Below are 25,645 nucleotides of genomic sequence, written 5' to 3'. Positions count from 1 at the left end.
TGCAGTCTAAATTTATTCGAGTTCATTCAGAGTTTCAGTCTGGACCAAAGTGTTGGACTGACTGACCAATGGACCGACTGACTAGAGTCTGTGCTACTGACAAGGGTACAAATAAGGGAAATCATTCATCACCATATATAACAAATTAAGAGGAGGCTTGAACATGTCAACAGCTGGCCTTTAAAAATATTGTTTTTGAACATTCCCTATGGAGTGCCGCAAGGTTCAGTTCTGGGTTTATTACATTGAGTCATAAGCCGTATTTACATTATTATGGAATAACAACTTTTGTGCCAGCCTTCTCAATACTGTGTATGTGGTGTGTTGCAATGGTCTTACACTGATGTATATGGTGTTTAGAGCAGCACTGTGTCAAAAGTTCAAATTTGTTGAACTTTGACCTGAGTTGCGCTGACCTTTGTGAGCAAAACCAAAGTCTACTATACTGCAGTGCTTAAAGTGGGTCAGTACCCTCCGCTATGGAGTACTAGCACTTCTGATTTTTTTAGTTTTGAGTAGCCGTACTTCATACGATGTACAAGTCCCTACGTATAAACTAAAACAGTGGTTCAAATCTGCATGTTGAAATGACTTAAGAATGCCAAAAGAAATGTAACGAAACAGCGGACAATTTATAATTTTATATCAGTTTGATATTGTTGAATTCACGGTAACTTCAGGGCTAGCTTCAGTTACTCTTGTGTTTATATCTATTAGTCACACCCAATGCAGGGAATTTTTTTTTAATTTGGCATGAATCTGGATTGCATGTGTGTTAACAGATCACCATGTTTCGTTACTAACACTGAAATGAGTAAAAACTATAAAAGTAATGTAATATATCAGTATTTGAATCTACTGAGTAATTACTTTTAATAGTCGTTTCTGCTAAGTTGCAGTCATTCAATAAACAAGTCTTTAATTTCCTTATCAGTTTGGTAGCTCTTCATAAAGCATAGTATTTATTAAGAAGAACGCAACAATACACAACCACCAATTCCTGTTAGTACAGTACCTTTGCATAGCATTGACACAGACAGCACGTATGTAATGTAGGCGGTATGGAGGAAGATAACAGACTTGAAAGTTCATGATGTACAAAGGGGAAGATAAGATAATCTTCTTAGAGTTAAAAACTTTGAATGAAACAAATGTTTATAGATATGAGATCCATACAGCACAGGTTTATTGCTAAAAAGCTTAACTATTATATTACTTTTACAAAACAGATAAATATAATCTCAGATGAAAGGCTATTACATGTTTTTCTATTATCCAAAATAAAGAATTATTTACCAACTTTAGAGGTAAAAGTTTTTTTTACCGTGTGCAGACAAAAATGAGTAGCAAATCTAGTGTTTAGAGTGTTAATCCAACCCCAGAGCCCTGACGTCAGAGTAGATACTCTCTTCCTCCTCTGTTTTTGCATCCCTTGTCCCTCCTTTGCTAGCTTTCCTACTGGTAAACATTGGTGCAGAATAAACCAAGTCCTCATCTGTCTGAGAAAATTTAAGAAAAACTGTTATGAGACGACAGATGTTAAATTTTGCATATGGAGTGAGAAAAACATACTGATAACTTTCCAGCTACATCTTTCCTTCATATACCTTACCTGCTGACTTTGCTGATGACCACTGGCTGTTGCAGCATTTGTTTGCAGTGCAACATCAGCTGTATTATAAAATAAAAACACAGCATTAATGTGAATCCACATTTGCCAAACACCGTTTGATAGATATATGTATGAGTGACTTTGCTTACTGTTGCAACAACCACAAGATTTTTTCTTGAGCTTCTTGATTGAATAAATGAGAAAGGCTATAACAATCAGACTTATAGCCAAAGCAGCACCTAACAGACAAAGAACTGTATGGTCCTTCAGCGAGTCCTGCATGTTGACTGCTGACACAATATGAAAAGTTAACAATTAGTGAAAGTGTAATTAAGAGTAATTCATACATATTTAATGTTGTGGTACTTGACCTTAATCGAACACAATTATCTTATTACATACAAATACGATGCAGTTACCTTCAGTTTCGAGTTTTGATCCGTTTCCAGAAAATATCTCCCCACATGTGGCCCCAGCACAGTAATAAGTCCCACCATCAGAGGAGCTGACGTTCTTAAAGAAGCTGTAGATACATTTCTTTGTCGAGAGTCCCTCTGGATTCTTTTTCATGTTCTTCAACACTGTTTCCTTGAGTATAATTAAAACCTGGGCCACATTGATGTGATCCAGCTCTGAAACAGAACACACTTTGTTCTTCAGGACACGTCTTGTTCTCTGAGTCCGAGAGGACTGAACACTGCAGAGTCACTGAGTCTCTTGGACCGACTGGATCAGATGGAGGGACAGCAGTGGGATCAGGTTCTGGTACTGGGACATTTAAAAAAGTATAAAACTTCAAACATTGATTTTCAAACTAAAGACAACTGTCACCATACCTTTTAAGAATAACTCTGTAATGAAATTAAGGAATGCATTTACCTTCAACTCTCAGGTTTGCTCCTTTCAAAAATGTGAAGTTTTGTCGATGTATTTTCATACAGTAGTAAACTGCAGTATCACTTAGCCTTGCTTTTGCAATATGCAGAACAAATGTTCCGGACTCCTCTGTGGCTGTAATGCGAGGATCACTCTCAAAGCTAAAGGTTTTTCCTAAGACTTTAGGAAATTCTCCAGAAACGAGTCTGATCCAAAACAAGCTTCCCGTAGACTTGCGAGCACAAGTCAGTCTCACATCGCCTCCCACACCAACAGTCCTGTTCTCAAAGATCTGATCATCTGTGCATCCTGGAAATATATTTTACATTAACAATGGAGAAATAGTTAAACTTTATTACTGTAAGATAATAACAATACTTTAAACATACATCTGGAGTAAATCTGATATTTTTAACATATACTTTACGCCCCACTCTGAGCATCAGCAGTAAATAAAACACAATCATCATTTCCAGGTTATTCCACTTGAGCCTGCTGTAATTTAGATAGCATTATGAAATGATTCGTCGTAATCTATTCATCAAGTGGGAGGGAACAGTTTCAGGGCAATTTGATTGGCCCCTCATTGTGTTGGAGTTTACCACCCCAGTGGAAATAAAATGAACCATTTTTCCAACCTAAACACATGAAACAACACCAACAGCATGCGTTGGTTTCATGTTTCATGGTGGGTTTCTATAACTGACACAGAGTAAACACAACAGATATGATCTACAGTTATCCAAAAACGAAAAACAAAGAAACCATATGATACAATACAATACAATACATTCTTGAGTTGTACATCTTTAGTATTTCATTGGGCTTGTAGATTGATTTCCAGAAACCCTGAAATAGACAGCACCTGCTATTATTTCTGTGATGTATAGGGTGTTGCTCTGTCTCAACTCTGATTCCGATTTATTCTGCAAACCCAAGATTATGTCCAATGATGATATTTTCAAACGTTCAATGCGCTCTTTTTACTTATTTCATTTTCACAGCATGGTCATGTTATGATTGAGGTTGAGCAACTAAAACTACTTGGTTTATGAAATATTGGCAAAAAAACAATGATGTTGATGAAAGTCAGGATTAACATATGCTAAATGATTGGATGAAAGTGATTAGTGATTTCCACCTCTACAGTAGCAGAAAACAGTGGCCTGCTTCGGGAAAAAACTTTGATGAAAGCGGTGAGAGTCAACAATGAGAGGAAAGATGCTGAAACCCTCTGAAGAGCCGAGGGGAGCAGCAGGATCAGGTGTTGACTCTGTGGTTTTGTTTTCGCATGCAGCCTCTCTCACATACAGTTAGTCCAATGTGAATATATTGACCATAGCAGCTTTAAATAGGAATTGAATAAAAAAATATATTTTTTTATTTGTGACAGTAATACAGAGGAGCAGTCTGACTGTGAATGTAGTCTCAAATAGCCAGACCTAACACCACAACACAGCAGACAGAGAGGGGGAGGGCTGTTACACCATCCTACCACTATACCTGCTAAATTCCTACTCAGTGAGGTCAAAGGCTGCTGGAGCAGAAATTTTGATTCAACTTACCTGCATGTTTTGATTTGAAGTAGGGAATCCATGTAAACATGGGAGGAAATAAAATAATATTGGATTTGAACCCAAGACCTTGTTGTGATTTTTTTTATAAAAAGGAAGCTTTTTACAGTGACAGGAACATCTGACAAGTTAATGCAGTCCAGTACACCTCAAACACGAGACGTTACCAAAATAGAGTGGGGGTTTCTAGCACAAAACATTTGTCAGACCGCTGCGTTGTGGTTTGGGGCCTTCATCATGCCAAAACACGTTGGTTTAACAATAAAGTTGTTCTTATTACACGTGTTGCTGGACAATAAAAAATGACCATACAGTTAAATCCTTATCCCCTGACACAATGCTGTGTCCAGCCCCTGTACACATAACATACAAATGAAAGAACGCAGGAAAAGTAAAATGTCATTTAAACAAAAGCAGAATATACTTTCATGTACTTTGTGTCCTGCTTTGTACCATCTGCTTTTTCTTAGTGTGCACAGCACCGCTTGCACCTGAGAAACACAGACGGACACAGATAGACACGCATTCAGTCACCACTGACAAACAAATGATGCATGGAAACTTCAGCATTGTTGTGGTTGGGCTTTCGAACTTGAGGTGTCAAAACAGAGGAGCTTTCTTCTACCATTCTCACTGTTTTAGCCTCAGGAAGCTGACTTCTGTTTTAAAATAGGCAAGTGGAATAACACAACAGTCACACTTTTATGACTATTAATAATATTACAACAACTTACAGCAAGGGTAAAGTCACGCTTTGTCATGATGGTTTTTTATCACACCTGCCTGCGATTTGTTGTTTTTTATGCGTAGTTGTCAGAGGGCAAAGTGCTCATTCACTGGTTCCATTGGAGGCCTGTCCAAATTAATGAAGGAATCAGTAAATGTATATTAAAATGAAAACAAAACATAAACTAATATACCTCTGTGATATTTTCAGATGCAGATGCATACGATTGTAGTCGTATCTTTAAAAACACAAGAAAGAGAGACATTATTTGTATATTGAATGAGCACATTAATAAGTAAGAATAGTAAGTAAATCAATCATTTGAGTTTGTTTAACTACATTTAGCCTGCTGAAGCGTCTTGTAGCTCTCACTACACATCCTGTTGAAGCCCAAAGTCAGGTCTGTTCTGAGTAAACAGCCTTGATGGTTGGTCAAAGGGTGGAGAAATGGCCCACCACAGCTTATGTCTGTCAGTGTAACTGTTGCATGTGACTTTGCTTCTTGTTCTCACAACAGCCATGCAGAAGGCCTTTACAAATTGCTGTCAGAACAGAAAGAGGGAGGAGTTTATGTAGTTGAGTGGTTGTCCTCTGACATTTTTTCATAATGTATATTTATTTAACAACGGTTGTAGGAAGTTGTGGTGGCAAGTTACACAGCAGTTCACTGACATGAACTGGGGATGCTGCAGTCTGTGTTTGGCTTCTTAACTGTGGGACACAGAGCTGTCTGCCCCTGCCATGTAATTCTTACATCACTGTGCATTGCACTGCACTCCATTCAGTAGACATTACACATAACACCAACTATGTCAACCTGCTGATGGCCCTAAATGAAAAGTTAGGAGATCAAAATACTTATTAGGATACATCGCATGGAAACCTTGACTCTACAAACGTTTATGGCAATCCATCCAACATTTGCTGAGATATTTCTGTCTGAACCACAGTAATTGACTGACCGACAGAGCCATGCTACTATTGTGGCTGAAATAAACAACTAGCATATGAATTGCTATCGGCATGAGTTAATGTTGTTAGTCATATCAGTGTAGATTAAATCCATTTCATCAGCATCCATTTTGCTAATGCTTCTCAATCTGTCTGTTCTTACAACCAGGCCTTCCTTCACCTCTGTCCGCCTCAGACTGTGTGTAACTCTGCATCTAACAGTAACAGTCACACTCAAACTAAATCAGCACAGACACATCTCAGAAACCAACTACACACAAATGTTGTCACTAACCCACCATTAATCAGCATTATACTAGTTGAACCCATGGAACCCATTTTTTTTTATCCATGGACATTCTATTTGCAGTAAGTAGTCCGTGTTTTTATTTTTTCATTACATGTTTGCACTGAGAATTATAAATACCAATGAAAATTGGGAAAATGAATGGATATAAGTGTGAAAGAGATCAGCATGAGCAAGCATAAGTAAGAAACATTAAGCAATATGATTGATGATACAATATGATTGGGCCATTATAGGCTACTGGGTATTTATTTCTACTGTTAAACATTAAAAAAGAAAACCAACCAATATTTCTTTTTAGAGTGCATTATCTTTTTTTTTATTATCTTTAATAAGCAAAGCCAGAAGATTATTAATCGATCACCAGAGTCCTGACATCCGTGTAGATTGTCTCTTCCTCCGCTGTTTTAACATTCCTTCTCTCTGCTCTGCCAGTTTTCCTTTTGTTAAAGGTTGGTGCAGAATAAGCCAATAGGTCAGTAGCTCTCTGAGGAAATATATGGAAAAATATTATGAGACAGTAGATTTTAATATATGTTAGAGAGAAAATATGCCACTATTATTTTCCCTATTTCCCTACTTTCTTTATATGCCTTACCTGCTGACTTTGCTGATCACCGCTGGCTGTTGCAGCATTTGTTTGCAGATCAGCAGCTGTATTATGAAATAAAAACAAAGATTTAAGATGATGATGCCGGAGGTAAATTTACACAAATTAGTAATGTAAATCCTGTGAAGTTAACTTTTGCAAAATGCTGTTTAATAGATTGATGTATGAGAAATGTAAGATTACCGCTGCAGCAATCACAAGTTTTCTTCTTGATGGTATAAATCAGGAAGGCAATAATGATCAGACTTATAGCCAAAGCTGCACATAACACAAACAGAACTGTGTTGGCCTTTTGCAAATCCCACACGTTGAATGCTGAAACAATGTAAGGAGCAAATAATAAAAGTTAGCAACTATTTTGACAAGATTTTACAATGTAAGAGGAACAAATGTTTTGTGATACATCATCTTAATGTTTTCAAAAACAAATTAATGATTGTTAATGATTTAGATAAAAATGTTCTGCAGTTACCTTCAATGTCCAGTTTTGTTCCACTTCCAAATAATATCTCCCCACATGTGGCCACAGCACAGTAATAAGTCCCAGCATCAGAGGAGCTGACGTTCTTAGAGAAGTTGTAAACACATTTCTGTGGAGAGTAAGCCTCAGGACTCTTCTCACATTCATCACCGCGGTTTCCATGAGCATAAATTAAACTGGGATGAGATTCATCTGATCCGGCTCTGAACCAGAACACACTGTGTTCACCGGGACATGTTTTCTTCTCAGAGTCCGAGAGGACTGAACACTGAAGAGTCACTGAGTCTCCTGGATGGAGTGGAACAGATGGATGGTCTTGGATGATGGCAGTAATATTAGGTTCTGATTCTGGGAAATATAAAGATGAAAGTAAAATTGCTTTACTCCCTTTGATGAAGAAGAAAACAAAAATGTAAAAAATGACAATTATAAAACACTTTCCTTTGAACAATTGAAACATGTTTCTTTATATAACAAGTAGGAACATTTTAACCATTTAATCTGCTGTCATCAGTGGTGTTTGATAAAAGCAGAATTATTCTGTTTTTTAAGGAATGTGAAAGGTCTGTTTGCTGATTTTTATTTACCTTTGATTCTCAGAAGTGTTCCTTTCAAAAATGTCATTTTGGTCTGTTCTACCTTTATGCAGTAGTAAACTCCAGTATCGCTCGGTTTTGTTTTATTAATATGCAGAATAAATGTTCCGGGCTCTTGTTTTGCTGAAATGTGAGGAGTCTTGATGTTAACAACACCAAAACCAAAATCAAAGTCAAGTATTCCTGCCAAGAATTCAGGAAAGTTTCCAGAAACAAGTCTAATCCAAAACAAGGTTCCTGTGTTGTCAGATTTCTGGCGGTTACAATTTAAAGTCACATCCTCTCCAACACCAACAGTCTTTGTCTCAAAGATCTGATCAGCTGTGCATCCTAAAAATAATAGAGAAACGCAGATGAGTGATAAACAACAGAGAAAGAATCATGTATGTCCTGCCAAATCACTTTGAGAACATGACAATGTATTCAATATATATCTGGAGTAAATCTAACATTTCTATATATACTTACGCCCGACGCTGAGCATCAGCAGAAAATAAAATACGGTTATCATTTTCTGGTTGTTCGAATTGTAACTGCACTTAAATTAAATTGATTAGAAGATAATGCACCTTAAAGTAATCATATCAAGTGGGAGGGAACAATTTCAGAGCAATTTGATTGGCCCCTCGTTATGTTGGCCTTTCATCTCACCACCACAGTGGAAATAATATCAACCATCTTTCCAACCTAAACACATGAAACAACACCAACAGCACACTTTGTTTCATGTTTCATGGTGAGTTTCTATATTAAACACTGAAACTAAATACAGGTAAATGTGTCTTTTAACATTGACGTCTCCAGTTTGCCATGCAAGGTTCCTGTAATACATTTCTAAACCCACTGATAGATGTAAATGACACACAGCAGAAAAGTCCAATGTATGCCAAAGGAGACCATAGAGCATATCACATTTAGGGATTGTAGGATTATATATTCAAAACTGAAATTTGCTGTTGCTTTGTGGCCAAAGCATGGCTATTAAAAAGTTTTGGGATTAGATTAGATTGCCAGTGTGTATCCCATGCAAAACAATTTGAATTCAACATACATAGTTTGTCTGGATTTTCTGAATGGAATGCCATCGAAGAAAGAGCATCAAGTATATTTTTTGTGTGTTTATGCCATTGGATGCCCGTATTTGTGCAGATATTTAGCATATAAATTGTTCTGTGCATTAAATAGCTCCTCTGTGTTAGATTGGACATTAATCATTCACTCTTTTTTACATCCCTGCCACCATATTTGAGTGAAACTCAAATTATTTAACAAACAGAAGAGAACTTTTTAGTTTGAATTGTGTGCATTTCAAAAAGATGTATCCAGCCATTTGCTGAAGTGACACACTAAGACAGAGGAGCCATCTTAAATATTGTAAGAGCCAGCCAATTCAGATGCTCCACATCATTAATGATGACCCGCCCACTCTGCCTGTCAGTCACTTCAGCAGGAAGAGCACAGCATACAGAGGAGGGCTGTCAAACCATCCATCCTCTATACTCACTTCTTTTCAGTAGTGGTGAAAGGCAGCAGCAGAGAGACACTCTCACAGTATCACAGCAACACATTCACCTGGAGGTGATTTACAGTTTCTGACCTGCATCTTTTTATCTGAGGGAGAAAGTCATGAATAAAATAAGCCAGTGGTTAACAAGGTGATTAACATAAAACAATCCTGTGCAACCATCATTTATTGGTTGACACCATCACTCTAATGTGGACAGGAACGCCTGACAATATAATACAGTCCTGGTCAACACCACAAACTCTGGCATCAAATAAATTACCAAAACAGAGAAGAGGTTTATTGCCAACTTGAAAGATGTATAGAGAATAAAAATAAACAGAGAGACAACGTATCTGCCATAACACAATTTGTACTTTCACGCACACAGAAACAGATAAACACACATTTACAGTCACCACAAATGATGCATGGAAACTTAAGCATTGTTGTGGTTGGGCTTCAATTTAAGGGGTCAATACAAAGGGGCTTTGGTACCTTTCTCACTTTCTGTTTTGGCCTCAGGAGAAAGGCAGTTTTACCTTCTTCTTTTTTTTTTTTTAAAGGCAAGTAATAACTATATTATTTTTATGAATATTTCAATATAACAACTTATAGCAGAAGGTAAAAAGCACACACACACACACACACACACACACACACACACACACACACACACACACACACACACACACACACACACACAGCCCCAGTCACAGTATATGACTGGCGCTTTTCATTGGTAGTTGCTGTCAGAGATGGGAATGGGAGGTACTAATCATTCACTTGTCTCACCCTGGTCTTCTTCCAGAAGAACTGTGTGAGTTTGAACTGTGATCTTAAGTTAATTTGCCCTATTATTCACCAAAGCAATGACAGCTTGAGTAACTTGATGCAGTGATGGACTGGAAGCCTGTTTTAATTAATGGTGAACGAAAAACTCTACATTAAAAAAATTAACTAATATGCATCTGTGATAATTGAAGATCGCATATAGTTGCTTCTTTACAAACACACAAAAGTTAGACATTATTTGTACTTTGAATGAGCACATTAACAAACACGACCAAAACTATAATTTAGCCTGCTGAAGCCTCGTGTAGCTCTTCCCTCACTACACATCCTGTTGAAGCCCAAAGTCAGGTCTGTTCTGAGTAAACAGCCTTGATGGTTGGTCAAAGGGTGGAGAAATGGCCCACCACAGCTTATGTCTGTCAGTGTAGCTGTTGCATGTGGCTTTGCTTGTTGTTGTCATGACAGACATGCAGAAGGCCTTTACAAAGTGCTGTCAGAACAGAAAGAGGGAGGAGTTTATTCAGTTGAGTGGTTGTCCTCTGACATTTTTTCATAATGTGTATTTATTTAACAACGGTTATAGGAAGTTGTGGTGGCAAGTTACACAGCAGTTCACTGACATGAGCTGGGGATGCTGCAGTTTATGTTTGGCTTCTTAACTGTGGGACACAGAGCTGTCTGCCCCTGCCATGTAATTCTTACATCGCTGTGCATTGCACTGCACTCCATTCAGTAGACATTACACACAACACCAACTATGTCAACCTGATGATGGCCCTAAATGAAAAGTTAGGAGATCAAAATACTTATTAGGATACATCGCATGGAAACCTTGACTCTACAAACGTTTATGGCAATCCATCCAACATTTGCTGAGATATTTCAGTCTGAACCACAGTAATTGACTGACCGACAGAGCCATGCTACTATTGTGGCTGAAATAAACATTTGGCATATGAATTGCTATCGGCATGAGTTAGTGTTGTTAGTAAAATCAGTGACATATTGTGTAGATTAAGCCCATTTCGTCAGCGTCCATTTTGCTAATGCATCTCAATCTGTCTGTTCTTATAACTAGGCCTTCCTTCACCTCTGTCCGTCTCAGATTTTGTGTAACTTTCTGCATCTAACAGTAACAGTGACACTCAAACTAAATCAGCGCAGGTACCTCTCAGAAACCAACTACACACAAATATTGTCACTAACCCACCATTAATCAGCATTATACTAGTTGAATCTTGTGGATGGTTTTGCAGAAGGTAAAAGGTACACACAAACACACACACACACACACACACACACACACACACACACACACACACACACACACACACACACACACACACACACACACACACACACAGCCCCAGTCACACTATATGACCAGTGCTTTTCATTGGTAGTTGCTGTCAGAGATGGGAATGGGAGGTGCTAATCATTCACTTGTCCCACCCTGGTCTTCTTCCAAAAGACGGGGTTTGAACTGTGATCTTAAGTTAATTTTCCCTATTATCCACCAAAGCAATGACAGCCTTGCTAAAGTCACTTGATGCAGTGATGGACTTGAAGCCTGTTTTAATTAATGGTGAATGAAAAATATTCACATTAATTAAATTAAACTAATATGCATCTGTGATAATTGAAGATCACATATAGTTTGTTCTTTACAAACACACAAAAGATAGACATTATTTGTACTTTGAATGAGCACATTAACAAACACGACTAAAACTATAATTTAGTCTGCTGAAGCCTCATGTAGCTCATCCCTCACTACACATCCTGTTGAAGCCCAAAGTCAGGTCTGTTCTGAGTAAACAGCCTTGATGGTTGGTCAAAGGGTGGAGAAATGGCCCACCACAGCTCATGTCTGTCAGTGTAGCTGTTGCATGTGGCTTTGCTTGTTGTTCTCATGACAGACATGCAGAAGGCCTTTACAAAGTGCTGTCAGAACAGAAAGAGGGAGGAGTTTATTCAGTTGAGTGGTTGTCCTCTGACATTTTTTTCATAATGTGTATTTATTTAACAACGGTTGTAGGAAGTTGTTGTGGCAAGTTACACAGCAGTTCACTGACATGAGCTGGGGGATGCTGCAGTTTATGTTTGGCTTCTTAACTGTGGGACACAGAGCTGTCTGCCCCTGCCATGTAATTCTTACATCGCTGTGCATTGCACTGCACTCCATTCAGTAGACATTACACACAACACCAACTATGTCAACCTGATGATGGCCCTAAATGAAAAGTTAGGAGATCAAAATACTTATTAGGATACATCGCATGGAAACCTTGACTCTACAAACGTTTATGGCAATCCATCCAACATTTGCTGAGATATTTCAGTCTGAACCACAGTAATTGACTGACCGACAGAGCCATGCTACTATTGTGGCTGAAATAAACATTTGGCATATGAATTGCTATCGGCATGAGTTAGTGTTGTTAGTCAAATCAGTGACATATTGTGTAGATTAAGCCCATTTCGTCAGCGTCCATTTTGCTAATGCATCTCAATCTGTCTGTTCTTATAACTAGGCCTTCCTTCACCTCTGTCCGTCTCAGATTTTGTGTAACTTTCTTCATCTAACAGTAAAAGTGACACTCAAACTAAATCAGCGCAGGTACCTCTCAGAAACCAACTACACACAAATATTGTCACTAACCCACCATTAATCAGCATTATACTAGTTGAATCTTGTGGATGGTTTTGCAGAAGGTAAAAGGTACACACAAACACACACACACACACACACACACACACACACACACACACACACACACACACACACACACACACACACACACACAGCCCCAGTCACACTATATGACCAGTGCTTTTCATTGGTAGTTGCTGTCAGAGATGGGAATGGGAGGTGCTAATCATTCACTTGTCTCACCCTGGTCTTCTTCCAAAAGACGGGGTTTGAACTGTGATCTTAAGTTAATTTTCCCTTTTATCCACCAAAGTAATGACAGCCTTGCTAAAGTCACTTGATGCAGTGATGGACTGGAAGCCTGTTTTAATTAATGGTAAATGAAAAATATTCACATTAATTAAATTAAACTAATATGCATCTGTGATAATTGAAGATCACATATAGTTTCTTCTTTACAAACACACAAAAGATAGACATTATTTGTACTTTGAATGAGCACATTAACAAACACGACTAAAACTATAATTTAGTCTGCTGAAGCCTCGTGTAGCTCTTCCCTCACTACACATCCTGTTGAAGCCCAAAGTCAGGTCTGTTCTGAGTAAACAGCCTTGATGGTTGGTCAAAGGGTGGAGAAATGGCCCACCACAGCTTATGTCAGTCAGTGTAGCTGTTGCATGTGGCTTTGCTTGTTGTTCTCACGACAGACATGCAGAAGGCCTTTACAAAGTGCCGTGAGTCCAGAGAGATGGAGGGCATTATTCATCTGAGTAGCAAGTTGCACGCTGACATATATTTTTAAACTGTTTATTTTCTAACAAAGGAAGACTTATTATGTCTACAACATACAAAGCTCCGTATGCATTTTTGTAAACTATGCTGCTGTCTACCGTCTACTGTCTTGTGGGAAGTTGTAGTGGACAGATACACAAATGTGCACATGGCAAAATGTTGAGTGAAACCAAAGTGGATAAGACCTTTTTCACTGCAGACATTTAGACTGGTTAAACACAGGTGTTATTAATAACATGTTTAGTAGCAATCATATCTGAAATGGGCCCATCCTTAATCTTACTGGTTTCACTTTCACTTTTCCTGCTCTAAAAAGTCAAAAAAAAATTTCCTTTTGTGAAAAATGTTTTATAAAACTGATGCATTTGGGAACAATAAACAGCAACATTCAATAGTTCTTGCAAGGCTATAAAGTTTTAGGTTAGCAATATGAGTACTGGGAGTTCACTGCCAATATATCATGGGAGCCTTGTATGTTTGGTGAACAAACAGTTATGAACAAAATAAAGACATGAGAACGTACACATACAATTTAGTCATCCCCTGCCCACCCACCAACACAAACACACATACCCAGAGAGAGAGAGAGAGCGATAGAGAGAGCGAGAGAGAGAGAGAGAGAGAGAGAGAGAGAGAGAGAGAGAGAGAGAGAGACAGACAGACAGACAGGCAGAGAGATGAAGGTAAGCTAGCCATAGGACTGAGAGAACAGGGAGGTATCATGTTTGCTTTTAAAAGACAACACAGTTGTGTTACATCTTATATCACCAGGCAGTTTGTTCCAGAGAGTAGGCTCATAATACCTGAATGCACCATCATCAGATTTACTTCTGATAATCGGTACAGTAATAGAGGATCGGGCCGTATTTTTCTGTCTGAGCCCGGCCCGTGTCCGACAGAGCAGTAACCGAACCCGACCAGAGCCCGACAGGCATTAAGACATTTATGTCCGAGCCCGACCCGAGCCCGACACAGTTAAAATCACATTTTTTTCTCATACTATAGACACATGCACGTTTGTTTGTGTGGAAAGCCCGCTTTTTTTAAGCAACTGTAGGAAGGCATTCGTAAATGTCAACAGGTGAGGGCATCTGCCTCAACCAGCTTTGTGCGTTTCTCTGTTGCCAGCTCACGGCACCATTTTGACACAGTGGCGTGGTCAGGCAGTACGTCCTGCGCTGCCACTGAACCGAGGTGTTCGAGAGAAGCGAGGGGTGGATCTGACTGACACCCGAGGATATCGCTGTGGTATCGACTTGTCTATCACAAGGGAGCCACAACCTAAAACATACCGTGCTTTAGTCGTCTATTTTACTGTAAATGGGAATCAAAATTTACAAAAGGAACATCATGCTGTATTAAAGATGGCTTAGTGATTGAGGCCATGAACTCATAAGGAAAATGTTGACTGAGGTAATACATCAAGTGAGAAGTAGGGGCATTTCAATTATGACTTCTATATAATCAGACTTTTTGGAACCAGTGGAGTCGCCACCTCGCTAGCCATTAAATAGAATGCAGGTTTAAGGCACTTTTGCATTGGCTTCACTTTTTAGGCCCGGAGTTTGACTGTTGATCGTGACCAATACACACATACAGTGTGTCAGTAAGACTGATTTTGCTTAAAGACTTCTAAAGGCATGGATACTCTTCCCGAGCCCGACGGGTCCCGACGGTACCCGACGGGCCGTGCCGGGTTCGGACAGATATTTCGAAATTATGGTCAGGTTCGGGCCGGGCTCGGTCACATCAGCCATTTGCCAAGACATTTGTTGTAAAATGGTGCACATGAGACACATGAGAAACAGACACATGAGCTCCTTTAAGAGAGCTGTGTCTGTGTATGTATGTGTAAAGCTGGTCAGAAGAGAGATAGAGAAAGAGGAGCAGACGTGTAAATGCGACCGGAGCAGGGTTATTCATGTTATAACAGCCGAGTTACCGAGTCTCCCCTGGTTTTCTGATCACGGTTGGAAACGAAGCAAGCAGTGAAGGTTAACACATTGAACATTTTAACAGCTTATTGACGTGAGCTTGTTCCCCCGTGTGCGCTGATGTGCTCATCTGTTGACATTTCCGAATGCCTTCCTACAGTTGCTTAATAAAAGCTTTCCACACAAACAAACATATGCCTACATGTGTCATTAGTATGAGAACAAAATGAGATTTTAACTGTGTCGGGCTCGGGTCGGACTCGGACATAAATCTCTTGATGCCTGTCGGGCTCGGGCCGGGCTCGGACAGAAAAATTCGGCCTGATCCGGACTCTAAAGACTTCCAGTGCTTGTTCTTAACTAAGCACAAAATACAAAAAAGGTTATCACAGAAACAATAAAAAAAAACACCAGCTTTTGAAAAAACAACAACCTAGAACATAGATTTCCTATCAAATGAAAATGGATCACAGGTTTGCTAAATGAAGGGGGAAGGTCATTTTCTAACTTTCAGCCAATCACTACGATTTCTGCTTTGTAAACCTTGGTCAACTGACTACATCTTCCATTTGGGTGGTAAGACATCAGTAGTGTAAGAGAAAGTTGCTGCACCACAATGATCAGAAGACTGGCTGTTTTGATTCTACTTAGTACCATGTGTAAGTGCAATTCTTAACTAGTATGAGACCATGTACTGTACTGTAATAATCTAACGGGAAGCATTTACATTATTTATTGTCTTTGTTCTCTCGTGTTTAAACTCTTACTGTTTATCTGTTTTTTCTTCAGACGTGATTCAAACTGCAGAGATTCCTCACCAGATCTCTTTGACTGTGGTTGAAGTTGGTAGAAATGTAACTTTGGAGTGTCCAGTTTCTGAGACAAGAAGGCAAATTCTTTTACTGGTACAAGCAGCCTCTTGGATATACGATCCAACGTGTCGTTGCTGAAATTGTTGGCAAATTAGCTATTAGTAAACAATTTAACAACTCACGTTTCACAGCTACAAAAAGGGATGCTCAGTATTTTCTTACCATTACAAATATCAGCAAAGAGGACGAAGCAACATACTTCTGTCACTATGGAGCGACATATTCAGAGAGTTTCGTCCATGGCATCTTCTTGGCTGTGAACGGTAAAACATATTTTACTTTCAGTGTTTGTGCCAAGTTTTTATGTCAAGCAAATCATTTAAATCATGAATTTCTTTTGATGTCTTTTTTAATGAATCACGCAGATCGTAATCAGCAGAAAGCTGTCTATGTGAAACAAAGTCCAGAGACTGAGTCGGTCCAGCCGGGCGACTCAGTGACTCTCCAGTGTTCCCTTCTCTCCAAGACAAAAGGAAACACAGATCAGTGTCCAGGTGAACACAGTGTGTACTGGTTCAGATCTGGATCAGGAGAATCTCATCCAGGCATCATTTACACTCACAGTGATGAAGAAGAGGATAGAAGTTGTGTCTACAGTCTGTCCAAAACTATACAGAACTCCTCTGATACTGGGACTTACTACTGTGCTGTGGTCACGTGTGGAGAGATCCTGTTTGGTGAAGGAACTAAAGTGGAGACAAGTATGTTTTTAAGAGTTGTATCAAAATCATGTATGCTTCTTGCATTAATTCATTTAGCCTGGTTTAAAATTACATACAAATTGTGCCTGGTGACAAACATCATTAGTTTTCTAAACTAACTAGTAAGTGATTACTCCCAAGGGTCCAGAAGTGTATGTGATTCAGGATCAGAACTGGACCCAGTTGTTCTTGTTCTTGGAGTCCTGTTGGCCTGCTGTGTGACTGTAATCGCCGCCTTTATTTTCTACGGAAATCGAAGGAAAGTTTGTGAACATTGCAAAGGTAGGTTCACCACACTTACTTTTTTAATTTCACTTAAGTCTGACTGTCTGAACCATAACAATACCATAATCTACATTTATATATCTAATTAACAAAATATGATGACAGTGGAAATAATCAAATACTTTACCCAAATAAAACTATCACTACGGCAGACTAAATACTCTTTATGCAAAAATATTGTATGTGAAGGAAGGCAACACCAACCTACTGGTTATTATAGATTATGTCCCACCACCGTATCCTATTGCAGCAGAAACATCTAATTATAGAAGCTACATGCTATTACAAACTACTGTCCAGTTGCTCTTGAGCAAATCACTTCACCTGCGACTGCTCAAAGCTCTAGTGAAGTTAATCAGTGGTTATCATTATAACACTGAAGGTGTACTGAACACATTACAGGAGTAAATGTGTTTAACTGCAAAAATCCATAAACTGAAAATGTGATTAAAATATGTTTATCATTTATCTCTGTCCTCTAGTGATAGGGTGAAAAAATCACGCTGAAAGATGTTATCTTTTTTTTTTAACAGGAGCATTGAGTGCCTCCCATCATCGTGATAATGACAGGTCAACTGTGGATCAATCAAATGATCTGGTAAATATGTAGCGGTGTGTTGTCTGATTTGAACTGGCTAGGGTTAGAGATCTAGATGTGGGTGTGTGATAAATGTTCTGCCTATACTCTCACTCTTTTTATTTATCACATTATTTGGATATGACACATAATATTAGTCACAACAAAAAAATATAAAACTGTTGAGCTGGTACAACATCTGTTACTGTATGATAAATGGGTTTAAAGTCAAACAATGTACTGATGAATGAGAAATGATTACATAAAAGAAACTGTTAAGCTCACTGTAAATTCACTATAGCAATCTATACTCTGGAGATGTTTTTTGATGTCACAGACCTAATCTCTGAAATATTTGTACTTGACACAAAAATTAAATTTTTTGCAGGATGGTGAAGCCAGGGCAATGAACTACGCAGCACTGGATTTCTCACCAAGGGAAGTGAAAAGAGGGAAGAGGAAGAAGAGAGAGTCGCTACCAGAGTGTGTGTACTCTGTTGTAGATTACCACCACCTGCACCAGCCCTCTCTGTAGACAGAGCAGTCTGTGGAACGGTTATACTGTATATCAAACAGTAGTAAACTGCAGTATCACTTAGCCTTGTATTTGCAATATGCAGAACAAATGTTCCAGACTCCTCTGTGGCTGTAATGCGAGGATCACTCTCAAAGCTAAATGTTTTTCTTAAGGAAATTCTCCAGAACAATCCAGATCCAAAACAAGCTTCCCGTAGACTTGCGAGTACAAGTCAGTCTCACATCGCCTCCCACACCAACAGTCCTGTTCTCAAAGATCTGATCATCTGTGCATCCTGAAAATATATATTACATTAACAACAGATAAAGAATTAATCCTAATTACTGTAAGAACATGACAATACTTTAAATATATATATATATGGAGTAAATCTGATATTTCTAACATATACTTACGCCCCACTCTGAGCATCAGCAGTAAATAAAACACAATCATCATTTTCTGGTTATTCCACTTGAGACTGTTGTAATTTAGATAGCATTATGAAAATGATTGACCATAATGTATATCAAGTGGGAGGGAACAGTTTCAGAGCAATCTGATTGGCCTCTCATGTGTTGCAGTTTATGACTACAGTGGAAAACAAATCAACTATCTTTCCAACCTAAACACATGAAACAATACCAACAACACACTTTGGTTTCATGGTGAGTTTCTATAACTGACACTGAGAGTCAACACAAGTTAATATGTCTTTTAAACTTGACATCTCCAGTTTGCAATGCAGGGTTCCTGTTGTTGTCTCCAAACCCACTGAAGAACATAAATGACACACTGCAGAAAAGTCCCATATAAATCTGTTTCCAAAGGAGACCAGGCTGAATTACTGCCACTCATGTTTTTTTTTATATGTGTTTGTGTATACATTTAAGGATTGTAGAATTTATAAAAATGAAACTCTCTGAGATCCTGTCAATTTGTGGCTAAAGCATGGCTCTTAAACGTTCAGCCTTGGTATTAGATTGCCAGTGTGTAATCCATGCAAAACTATTTTAAATCAACATACTTTTTCAGAATTTTCTGAATGGGATGCTGTCTGAGGAAAAGAACCAAGCCTGAATTGCTTGCTGCCGATACAAGCCATTTTGTGTGTTCATGCCATTGGGTGCCCGTGTTTGTGCACATGGTCAGTATATACAATGTTCTCCCTTTCTGCATTCAATGACTTCTCTGTTAGATTCACTTTTTTTTTTCCAACGCTAAACATTCATTTGAAAATGGACACTGATATAACTAACCTTTAAATATAAATGCATCACATGCAATATATCTCTAAATATATAGGCCTATGTCTCTAGGCCTGATAGAAAATCCTACAACAGTGCCTGTAGCACTCAGTTAATCATGAATTTAAGTTTGAATTGCATTTAAAAAAGATGTATCCAGCCATTTGCTGAAGTGACACACTAAGACAGAGGAGCCATCTTAAATATTGTAAGAGCCAGCCAATTCAGATGCTCCACATCATTAATGATGACCCGCCCACTCTGCCTGTCAGTCACTTCAGCAGGAAGAGCACAGCATACAGAGGAGGGCTGTCAAACCATCCATCCTCTATACTCACTTCTTTTCAGTAGTGGTGAAAGGCAGCAGCAGAGAGACACTCTCACAGTATCACAGCAACACATTAACCGAAACGTGTTTCTGAAAACATTTTAAGTGAGAAATAGGCCATGCAGTTGCTGAATCTGTCTTCATTTTAGATCGACAAAGGTCAGTTTAAAAGATTTTCGTCAGATTTTGAGAGACTCTAGTCACGCTCATTCCGCTCCCCATTTCCGGGTTAGCACTCTACCAATCAGATGGGTCATTTGAGTCTGACTGCCGGCAGTGCCCGCCCCGCCGATTATACATGTCAAATCGGCCAAAATGAAGGCAGACGGCCCCTCGGACGGACAACGGCACGGAACACACCGAACAGACTCGAGTCACTGACCTCGCCAGACTGTCCAATGGCCGATTATCGGCTCTATGTGTCTGGGCCTTAAGGTGTCAATACAAACTATTTTTCTCACTCTTTGTTTTGGCCTTAGGAGGCAGTTTGACCTTTGTTTTTTAAAGGCAAGGAATAACACTGTATTTTTTATGATTAATTTAAAATCACAACAACTTATAGCAGTAGGTAAAGGGTTCAGGACGGTTGGACACATACGCATGCACGCACGCACGCACGCACGCACGCACGCACACACGCACGCACTTTAGGGTTTGTACTTTGAATGAGCACATTAACAAGACAAACTACAAATAGAGAATCTGCAGCAGAACCAACACTTGTTTTGTGAAGAGATCACACCAAAAGCAACAGTTTGGCAAAAAAAGCAGTGTTTTCTTTTTTGACATTGTTTAATAGAGTTACAAATCATGTTTACAAATAGTTACACAGCAACACAAAAAATACAGGTTACAGGCTGATACAGAGTACTAGTCCAAAATCAGTGTTCTCTTTCTCGAATTTTAGAATTTGTGATATATCTTTGCCAACACTGATCCAGTGGAAAGTTCCATATTTACAATTACTCCCAGTTACAGTAGAAACCTTCTTATTTAAGTAATGTCCATCTTAACGGAAACTTAGTTTCTTTTTTCTTTTGTTGCAAAATTGAGAATATCCTAGTTGTATAAAAGTAGATCATAATTACCTTTTATTAACAAATATGTCCCACTCCATACAGGACTTGTAAGCCACTCCATGGATGCACAGTGATACATTCCCTCATCTTCTTGGATTGTCCTCAGAATGGTCAGGTTGCTAAAATTGTTATCATTGTTCATTTCCAATCTTGATTCAGAAAACTCTGGTGCATACGCAGGTTTTGTAGATTTATGCTTTGTCACAATTAATTTCAGAGTTTCCCCGGCACTCTGCTTGTACCAGTCGAGCTGTGGACGGTCACTCTCCTTATAATGGAGAGCACACGTGAAGGTTGCAGGTTCACCAAGTCGAACTGTGGTAACTGGAACTAGTGAATCTAAAATAAATGAAAACATACAATACATGAAAAAATAAATGACAATTAGTGTACGATGCATAACATTTATCATGCAAAACCTCCATATTCACAGTAGCTAGTTGGCATGAAAATTCTTAAGTGAATACTTGCACAGAATAAAGTAGCACTTACATCCTTGATGAAGAACAAGCAGTGTAACCCATAACAGGATCATCTTGACATTGTGTCTTGTGAGGAGACTTGTTGGTTATTTCATAAGTGAAGGTGGTGAGATGAACCTGATACGTCAGATCATCAAATGCATCTTGCATCTGATTGTTTATCACAAACATACAATCAAAGTGCATTTACTGCCACAGTGGGTTTTTCCTGTTCTGTGTGAAGTGTATCAGTCTAAGACTGGCGTCAAGTGGAGCAGTCCAGAAGGAGCTCAGTCCTCCAAGTCAGGAGATAAGCTGAGGGAGTCAACGAGTTCTAGGAAAGGGTTCCATGTCTGTTGCCCACTCTTAACGGACTTTCTCAGCCCTGTAACCACGTTACATGACTTCCTGCTTTTCTCCTGTCATAATTAATACGGCCACTAAAGGGCAACGCCTGACAATACACCTGAAAACGTAAATTTGGGTAATAATTGCTGCTTGTACAAACAACCTATTGGGTGTTTTTTTTGTGAGGACAGTCTCTTTACACTACACCATACATGTTAACCTGCTAGTGGCACTAGATGAAAAGTAATCGGAACACCAAATTTATAATGCATCCTCTGGGGGCCATGAATGTCTGTGCAAAATAAACTTTGTTTGTGCTCGGTGGAATCTGTTGTTGCTCTGATTGATTCAAACACTATTTAGATCTCAAGTTTATTTGGGCTTAACAAATACACCATTTTAAACAGTGTTTAGGGATGTGATTGCCCCATCACCCTTCTCACAGTTCTCTGTGAAGATGAATCTTCCAAAAAGCCAGATTAGGTCAGATGCATCATAACCCTTTTGAAAGTTTTAATAATAAACTGCACAAAAATTAAATAATAAATGTAATAGCTAGGAACACAATTCTACAACCTATATCCAAAAGGGTAGCTATTTAATGAGGTTATTTTTGCATAATACTGTTTGATTTTCTTTTCTGAAGTAACAGGACTCAAACATATTATTAAATGTTTGCAAAAGTTTGGACAAAATATATTGATATTATGCATATTATGCATAAAACATCTTAAAGTGTATGGATACATTGTTATATAGTGAAATGCAAGCGCCAGTGCTGCTAAAGCAATACATTTTCCATACATTGTGCCACAGAAAAATAACATTAGCATCAATGAGCAAATTAATTATGTTGATTGTTAATCGTTACAAAAGCCCTAACATCACTGTAGATCGTCGCATCCTTTGCTGTTGCATTTTTTCTCCCTGTGTTGCCGGCTTTTCTCCTGGTAAATTTCGGTGTGCAATAAACCAAAGAGTCATCACGGCTCTGACGAAAGAAAGTTCAAAATTGAAAATGAGAGATCATATTCCAATGCATGCACATATACAGTATAGCAGCATCTTTAAATTCCTCACCTGCTCACTTTGCTGATTATCGCTGGCTGTTGCAGCATTTGTTTGCAGAGTCACGACAGCTGTAATATTAAAACCATAAATTGTAGTACAAAAGTATTATTTGGATCTCTCTTTCTTGAAGATACATGATACTGTACTTGTCGTATACACAGCACAAATGTGAATCCAATTATGTTTGGGAAAAACAGTTTAATAGATTGATGAGTAACTTCTCTTACCGTTGCAACAATCACAGGATTTATTCCCGATGGCATAAACAAGGAAGGCTATAACTACTAGACCCATAGCCAAAGCAGCACACAGCAGAAAGAGAATTGTGTTGTTGTTCTGTGAATCACACGTGCCAACAACTGAAACATTATAAAGAGAAACACATAATCAAAGTTAAGAAATAGTAGTAAATCATTTACGTTATTAGATAAGATGGTGGTAATTAAACCATAACATAGAAATACGTTGCTGTTACCTTCACTGTCCAGTTTTATTCCATTTCCAAATAATATCTCTCCACATGTGGCCACAGCACAGTAATAAGTCCCAGTGTCAGAAGAGCTGACGGTCTTGGAGAAGCTGTAGATACATTTCTGTGAAGAGAGAGCTTCGGGACTCTTCTCACATCCATCACTATTGTTTCCTTGGGCGTAAATTAAACTGGGATGAGATTTATCTGATCCGGCTCTGAACCAGAACACACTGTGTTCTTCTGGACACGTCTTGTTCTTTGAGTCCGAGAGGACTGAACACTGGAGAGTCTCTGAGTCTCCTGGACGGACTGGAACAGATGGAAAGTCCAAAGTGACAGCAGTGATATCAGATTCTGGTCCTTGAAAATCAAAACAACATACAGTATAATAAACCATTTTTTCTCAATTCAATTACATTATAGGAGGGGGGTTTAAGTTACAATTATCTATTTATAAACAAAAGAGTATTGTGACTATATGCATCATGCAAGCATACACTAACTTATTATGTACAAGTGAGAAAAAATGAAAACATTAAAATATGTAATTGCTGTTAAAAATTATGTATAATTCTATAATACTGACTTAGCATCTGGAGTTTCTGTTGCTGTATTTACCTTTGATTCTCAGAAATATTCCTTTTGAAAATGTCATGAAGCTTTGTCTGACTTTTATACAGTAGTAGACTGCAGTATCACTTATCTGTGTGTTGGTAATGTGCAGAACAAATGTGCCAGGCTCTTGTTTTGCTGTAATGCGACGAGTCTCAAAAGCACTGAAATCATAGGCTGATTGTTCCTCCTAAAAATTCAGGAAAGGTTCCAGAAACAAGTCTGATCCAAAATAAGTTTGTTGAATGCCAATTTCTCTGGCGGGTACATGTTAGAGTCACATTTTGTCCAACACCAACAGTCTTTGTCTCAAAAGTTTGATTGTCTGTGCATCCTGAAAAAAAAATTAAATCAGAACAATGATTAACAACAGAGATACATTCATATGCCCCATCTATAAAGATAACACATGTATTTTAAATATATATTTGAATTCAATGTGACCTTAATACTTACGTCCAATTTTGAGCAAGAGCAGCATATAACATATGATAAGCATTTTCTGCTCTTTCCACATGAGAGACTGCACCTTATTTAGATCATATCAAAAGATGATTTAGCTTATTGTAATTATATCAAATGGGAGGGAACTTTTTCAGAGCAATCTGATTGGCCTTTTGTTGTGTTGCCGTTTAACTGTACTACCACAGTGGAAATATGTCAAGCAGAACTAACCAACTTAAACACATGAAACAACACCAGCTTCTGTCATCTCATGTTTGGTTCTCAGGGCGGATGTTTACAGTAAACACAACATATATTTTGTTTACAACATTTCTCCTGTGAAGAAAATCAACAACAGCAAATGCAAATTTCTCATGACCTAATGTCATTTGATCTTGAAGTGAACTCATTTCTCACACTTGACATAACAGAATTGGATTTCCATCTGCAGATTAGTCCATATTACGAAACCAACAATCTCCAGACAGAATACTCATGCTGGATTCTGAAAAACCCAGAATTGTTTGATTTTACAGTAAATGTTCAATATCAATGGTTTGAAATTATTAATTTCTACAATAACTGTGCTCGACAGCTACAGTATGATTAAAGCTTTAGTGTACTATAACTTTGTTTTATATTAATGAACGTCCGTTACATCAAGCCATTGCCAAATGAGTAGATACTAGTTAAGACTATCAGTTAAGACTAGTTAAGACTATTGGCTCCAGAAAACTCTCTGTATTTCTCTGTATGGCTATGTTTAGGTAATGGTGTCGTCTGGTGACTTCCGCACGCAGAAAATCGAGTTAAGATAATTACCACTTCTGAAGATTCCATCATGTTTTTTTAATCCTTTGTGTCCTCCTTGGTACTAGCAACTGTGTGGGGGTGGTGCACAATCACGGAAGGCTTGTATCATGTGTACGCGCCGACAGTTTTGTTGTCATTACTTAGAATTCCTCATGGGGGAGACAGAAACTATGTACTATAGCTTTAATCTATGGTTGAAGGAAGATAACTAAAACACTTGGTTGAGGTTGGAGAATATTGTGGCTATGTTTACAAAAATGGCTATGACAGCATGCAAGCGTCATCTGTTTTCACCATGCTACATGGATGACACACTAATACAAACTTAATTCTTTTTTGTCTCGTACTTGCCACTAAATATAAAATAGTGAAGACTTAAGCTTGATTTATGGTCCTGCATTAA

The 25,645-nt window shown here is 38.4% G+C and overlaps 3 protein-coding genes and 1 pseudogene across 9 annotated transcripts; 1 reads left to right on the top strand and 3 right to left on the bottom strand.

Moving 5' to 3' along the window:
• On the bottom strand, nucleotides 1-2,261 carry LOC144524139 (uncharacterized). Its single transcript, XM_078260184.1, has 4 exons — nucleotides 2,032-2,261; nucleotides 1,762-1,899; nucleotides 1,613-1,671; nucleotides 1-1,499 (listed from the first exon to the last, which is right to left on the bottom strand). The coding sequence occupies exons 1-4, from the start codon at nucleotides 2,180-2,182 to the stop codon at nucleotides 1,368-1,370; spliced, it is 480 nt and encodes a 159-aa protein (XP_078116310.1). The 5' UTR covers nucleotides 2,183-2,261; the 3' UTR covers nucleotides 1-1,367.
• Nucleotides 2,262-2,965: 704 nt separating this feature from the next.
• On the bottom strand, nucleotides 2,966-22,582 carry LOC144524135 (signal-regulatory protein beta-2-like). Of its 4 annotated transcripts, none has more exons than XM_078260179.1 (8): nucleotides 21,514-22,582; nucleotides 21,025-21,360; nucleotides 7,130-7,489; nucleotides 6,841-6,972; nucleotides 6,646-6,701; nucleotides 6,412-6,534; nucleotides 5,129-5,331; nucleotides 2,966-5,027 (listed from the first exon to the last, which is right to left on the bottom strand). In XM_078260179.1, the coding sequence occupies exons 1-7, from the start codon at nucleotides 21,554-21,556 to the stop codon at nucleotides 5,161-5,163; spliced, it is 1,221 nt and encodes a 406-aa protein (XP_078116305.1). In that variant the 5' UTR covers nucleotides 21,557-22,582; the 3' UTR covers nucleotides 2,966-5,027; nucleotides 5,129-5,160. The 4 variants fall into 4 exon arrangements, with proteins under 4 accessions (XP_078116305.1, XP_078116302.1, XP_078116303.1 ...); XM_078260176.1 differs by lacking the exons at nucleotides 21,025-21,360; nucleotides 21,514-22,582 and adding exons at nucleotides 7,726-8,064; nucleotides 8,203-8,278 and having other exon boundaries at nucleotides 7,130-7,486; XM_078260177.1 differs by lacking the exons at nucleotides 21,025-21,360; nucleotides 21,514-22,582 and adding exons at nucleotides 7,726-8,064; nucleotides 8,203-8,278 and having other exon boundaries at nucleotides 6,646-6,671; nucleotides 7,130-7,486.
• On the top strand, nucleotides 15,793-19,293 carry LOC144524137 (uncharacterized; annotated as a pseudogene). The gene is made up of 6 exons (XR_013502578.1): nucleotides 15,793-16,074; nucleotides 16,205-16,550; nucleotides 16,653-16,988; nucleotides 17,130-17,270; nucleotides 17,807-17,871; nucleotides 18,239-19,293. The product of XR_013502578.1 is annotated as an uncharacterized LOC144524137 (transcript).
• Nucleotides 22,583-22,585: 3 nt separating the features above from the next.
• Nucleotides 22,586-24,567, bottom strand: LOC144524138 (uncharacterized). Of its 3 annotated transcripts, none has more exons than XM_078260182.1 (6): nucleotides 24,442-24,566; nucleotides 23,992-24,319; nucleotides 23,377-23,682; nucleotides 23,129-23,260; nucleotides 22,911-22,969; nucleotides 22,586-22,821 (listed from the first exon to the last, which is right to left on the bottom strand). In XM_078260182.1, the coding sequence occupies exons 2-6, from the start codon at nucleotides 24,026-24,028 to the stop codon at nucleotides 22,675-22,677; spliced, it is 681 nt and encodes a 226-aa protein (XP_078116308.1). In that variant the 5' UTR covers nucleotides 24,029-24,319; nucleotides 24,442-24,566; the 3' UTR covers nucleotides 22,586-22,674. The 3 variants fall into 3 exon arrangements, with proteins under 3 accessions (XP_078116308.1, XP_078116306.1, XP_078116309.1); XM_078260180.1 differs by having other exon boundaries at nucleotides 23,377-23,733; nucleotides 24,442-24,557; XM_078260183.1 differs by having other exon boundaries at nucleotides 22,728-22,821; nucleotides 22,919-22,969; nucleotides 23,377-23,733; nucleotides 24,442-24,567.
• Between the last annotated feature and the right edge of the window lie 1,078 nt (nucleotides 24,568-25,645).

Source organism: Sander vitreus, chromosome 10 (assembly GCF_031162955.1).
Source record: "Sander vitreus isolate 19-12246 chromosome 10, sanVit1, whole genome shotgun sequence".
NCBI lineage: Eukaryota > Metazoa > Chordata > Actinopteri > Perciformes > Percidae > Sander > Sander vitreus.
Note: the sequence above shows the minus strand (reverse complement) of the source record. Positions and strands in the feature narration are given on the sequence as shown.

Bases quoted from the DNA above. Each gene is read 5' to 3' on its own strand.
- LOC144524138 (XM_078260180.1), bottom strand. From the start codon at position 24,028: ATGACATTTTCAAAAGGAATATTTCTGAGAATCAAAG. The intron at 23,261-23,376 runs GTAACAGCAACG...ATAATGTTTCAG, and splicing joins AATAAAACTGGACAGTGAAG to TTGTTGGCACGTGTGATTCA. The intron at 22,822-22,910 runs GTGAGGAATTTA...TTCTTTCGTCAG, and splicing joins ATAATCAGCAAAGTGAGCAG to AGCCGTGATGACTCTTTGGT.
- LOC144524135 (XM_078260179.1), bottom strand. From the start codon at position 21,556: ATGATCCTGTTATGGGTTACACTGCTTGTTCTTCATCAAGGAT. The intron at 7,490-21,024 runs ATGATCTACTTT...CTTTATATTTCC, and splicing joins TTTGTTAATAAAAGGTAATT to CAGAATCAGAACCTAATATT. The intron at 6,702-6,840 runs GTAATCTTACAT...TTCATAATACAG, and splicing joins AACTTGTGATTGCTGCAGCG to CTGCTGATCTGCAAACAAAT.
- LOC144524139 (XM_078260184.1), bottom strand. From the start codon at position 2,182: ATGAAAAAGAATCCAGAGGGACTCTCGACAAAGAAATGTATCTACAGC. The intron at 1,900-2,031 runs GTAACTGCATCG...TTGTGTCAGCAG, and splicing joins ATCAAAACTCGAAACTGAAG to TCAACATGCAGGACTCGCTG. The intron at 1,672-1,761 runs GTAAGCAAAGTC...TTTATAATACAG, and splicing joins ATCTTGTGGTTGTTGCAACA to CTGATGTTGCACTGCAAACA.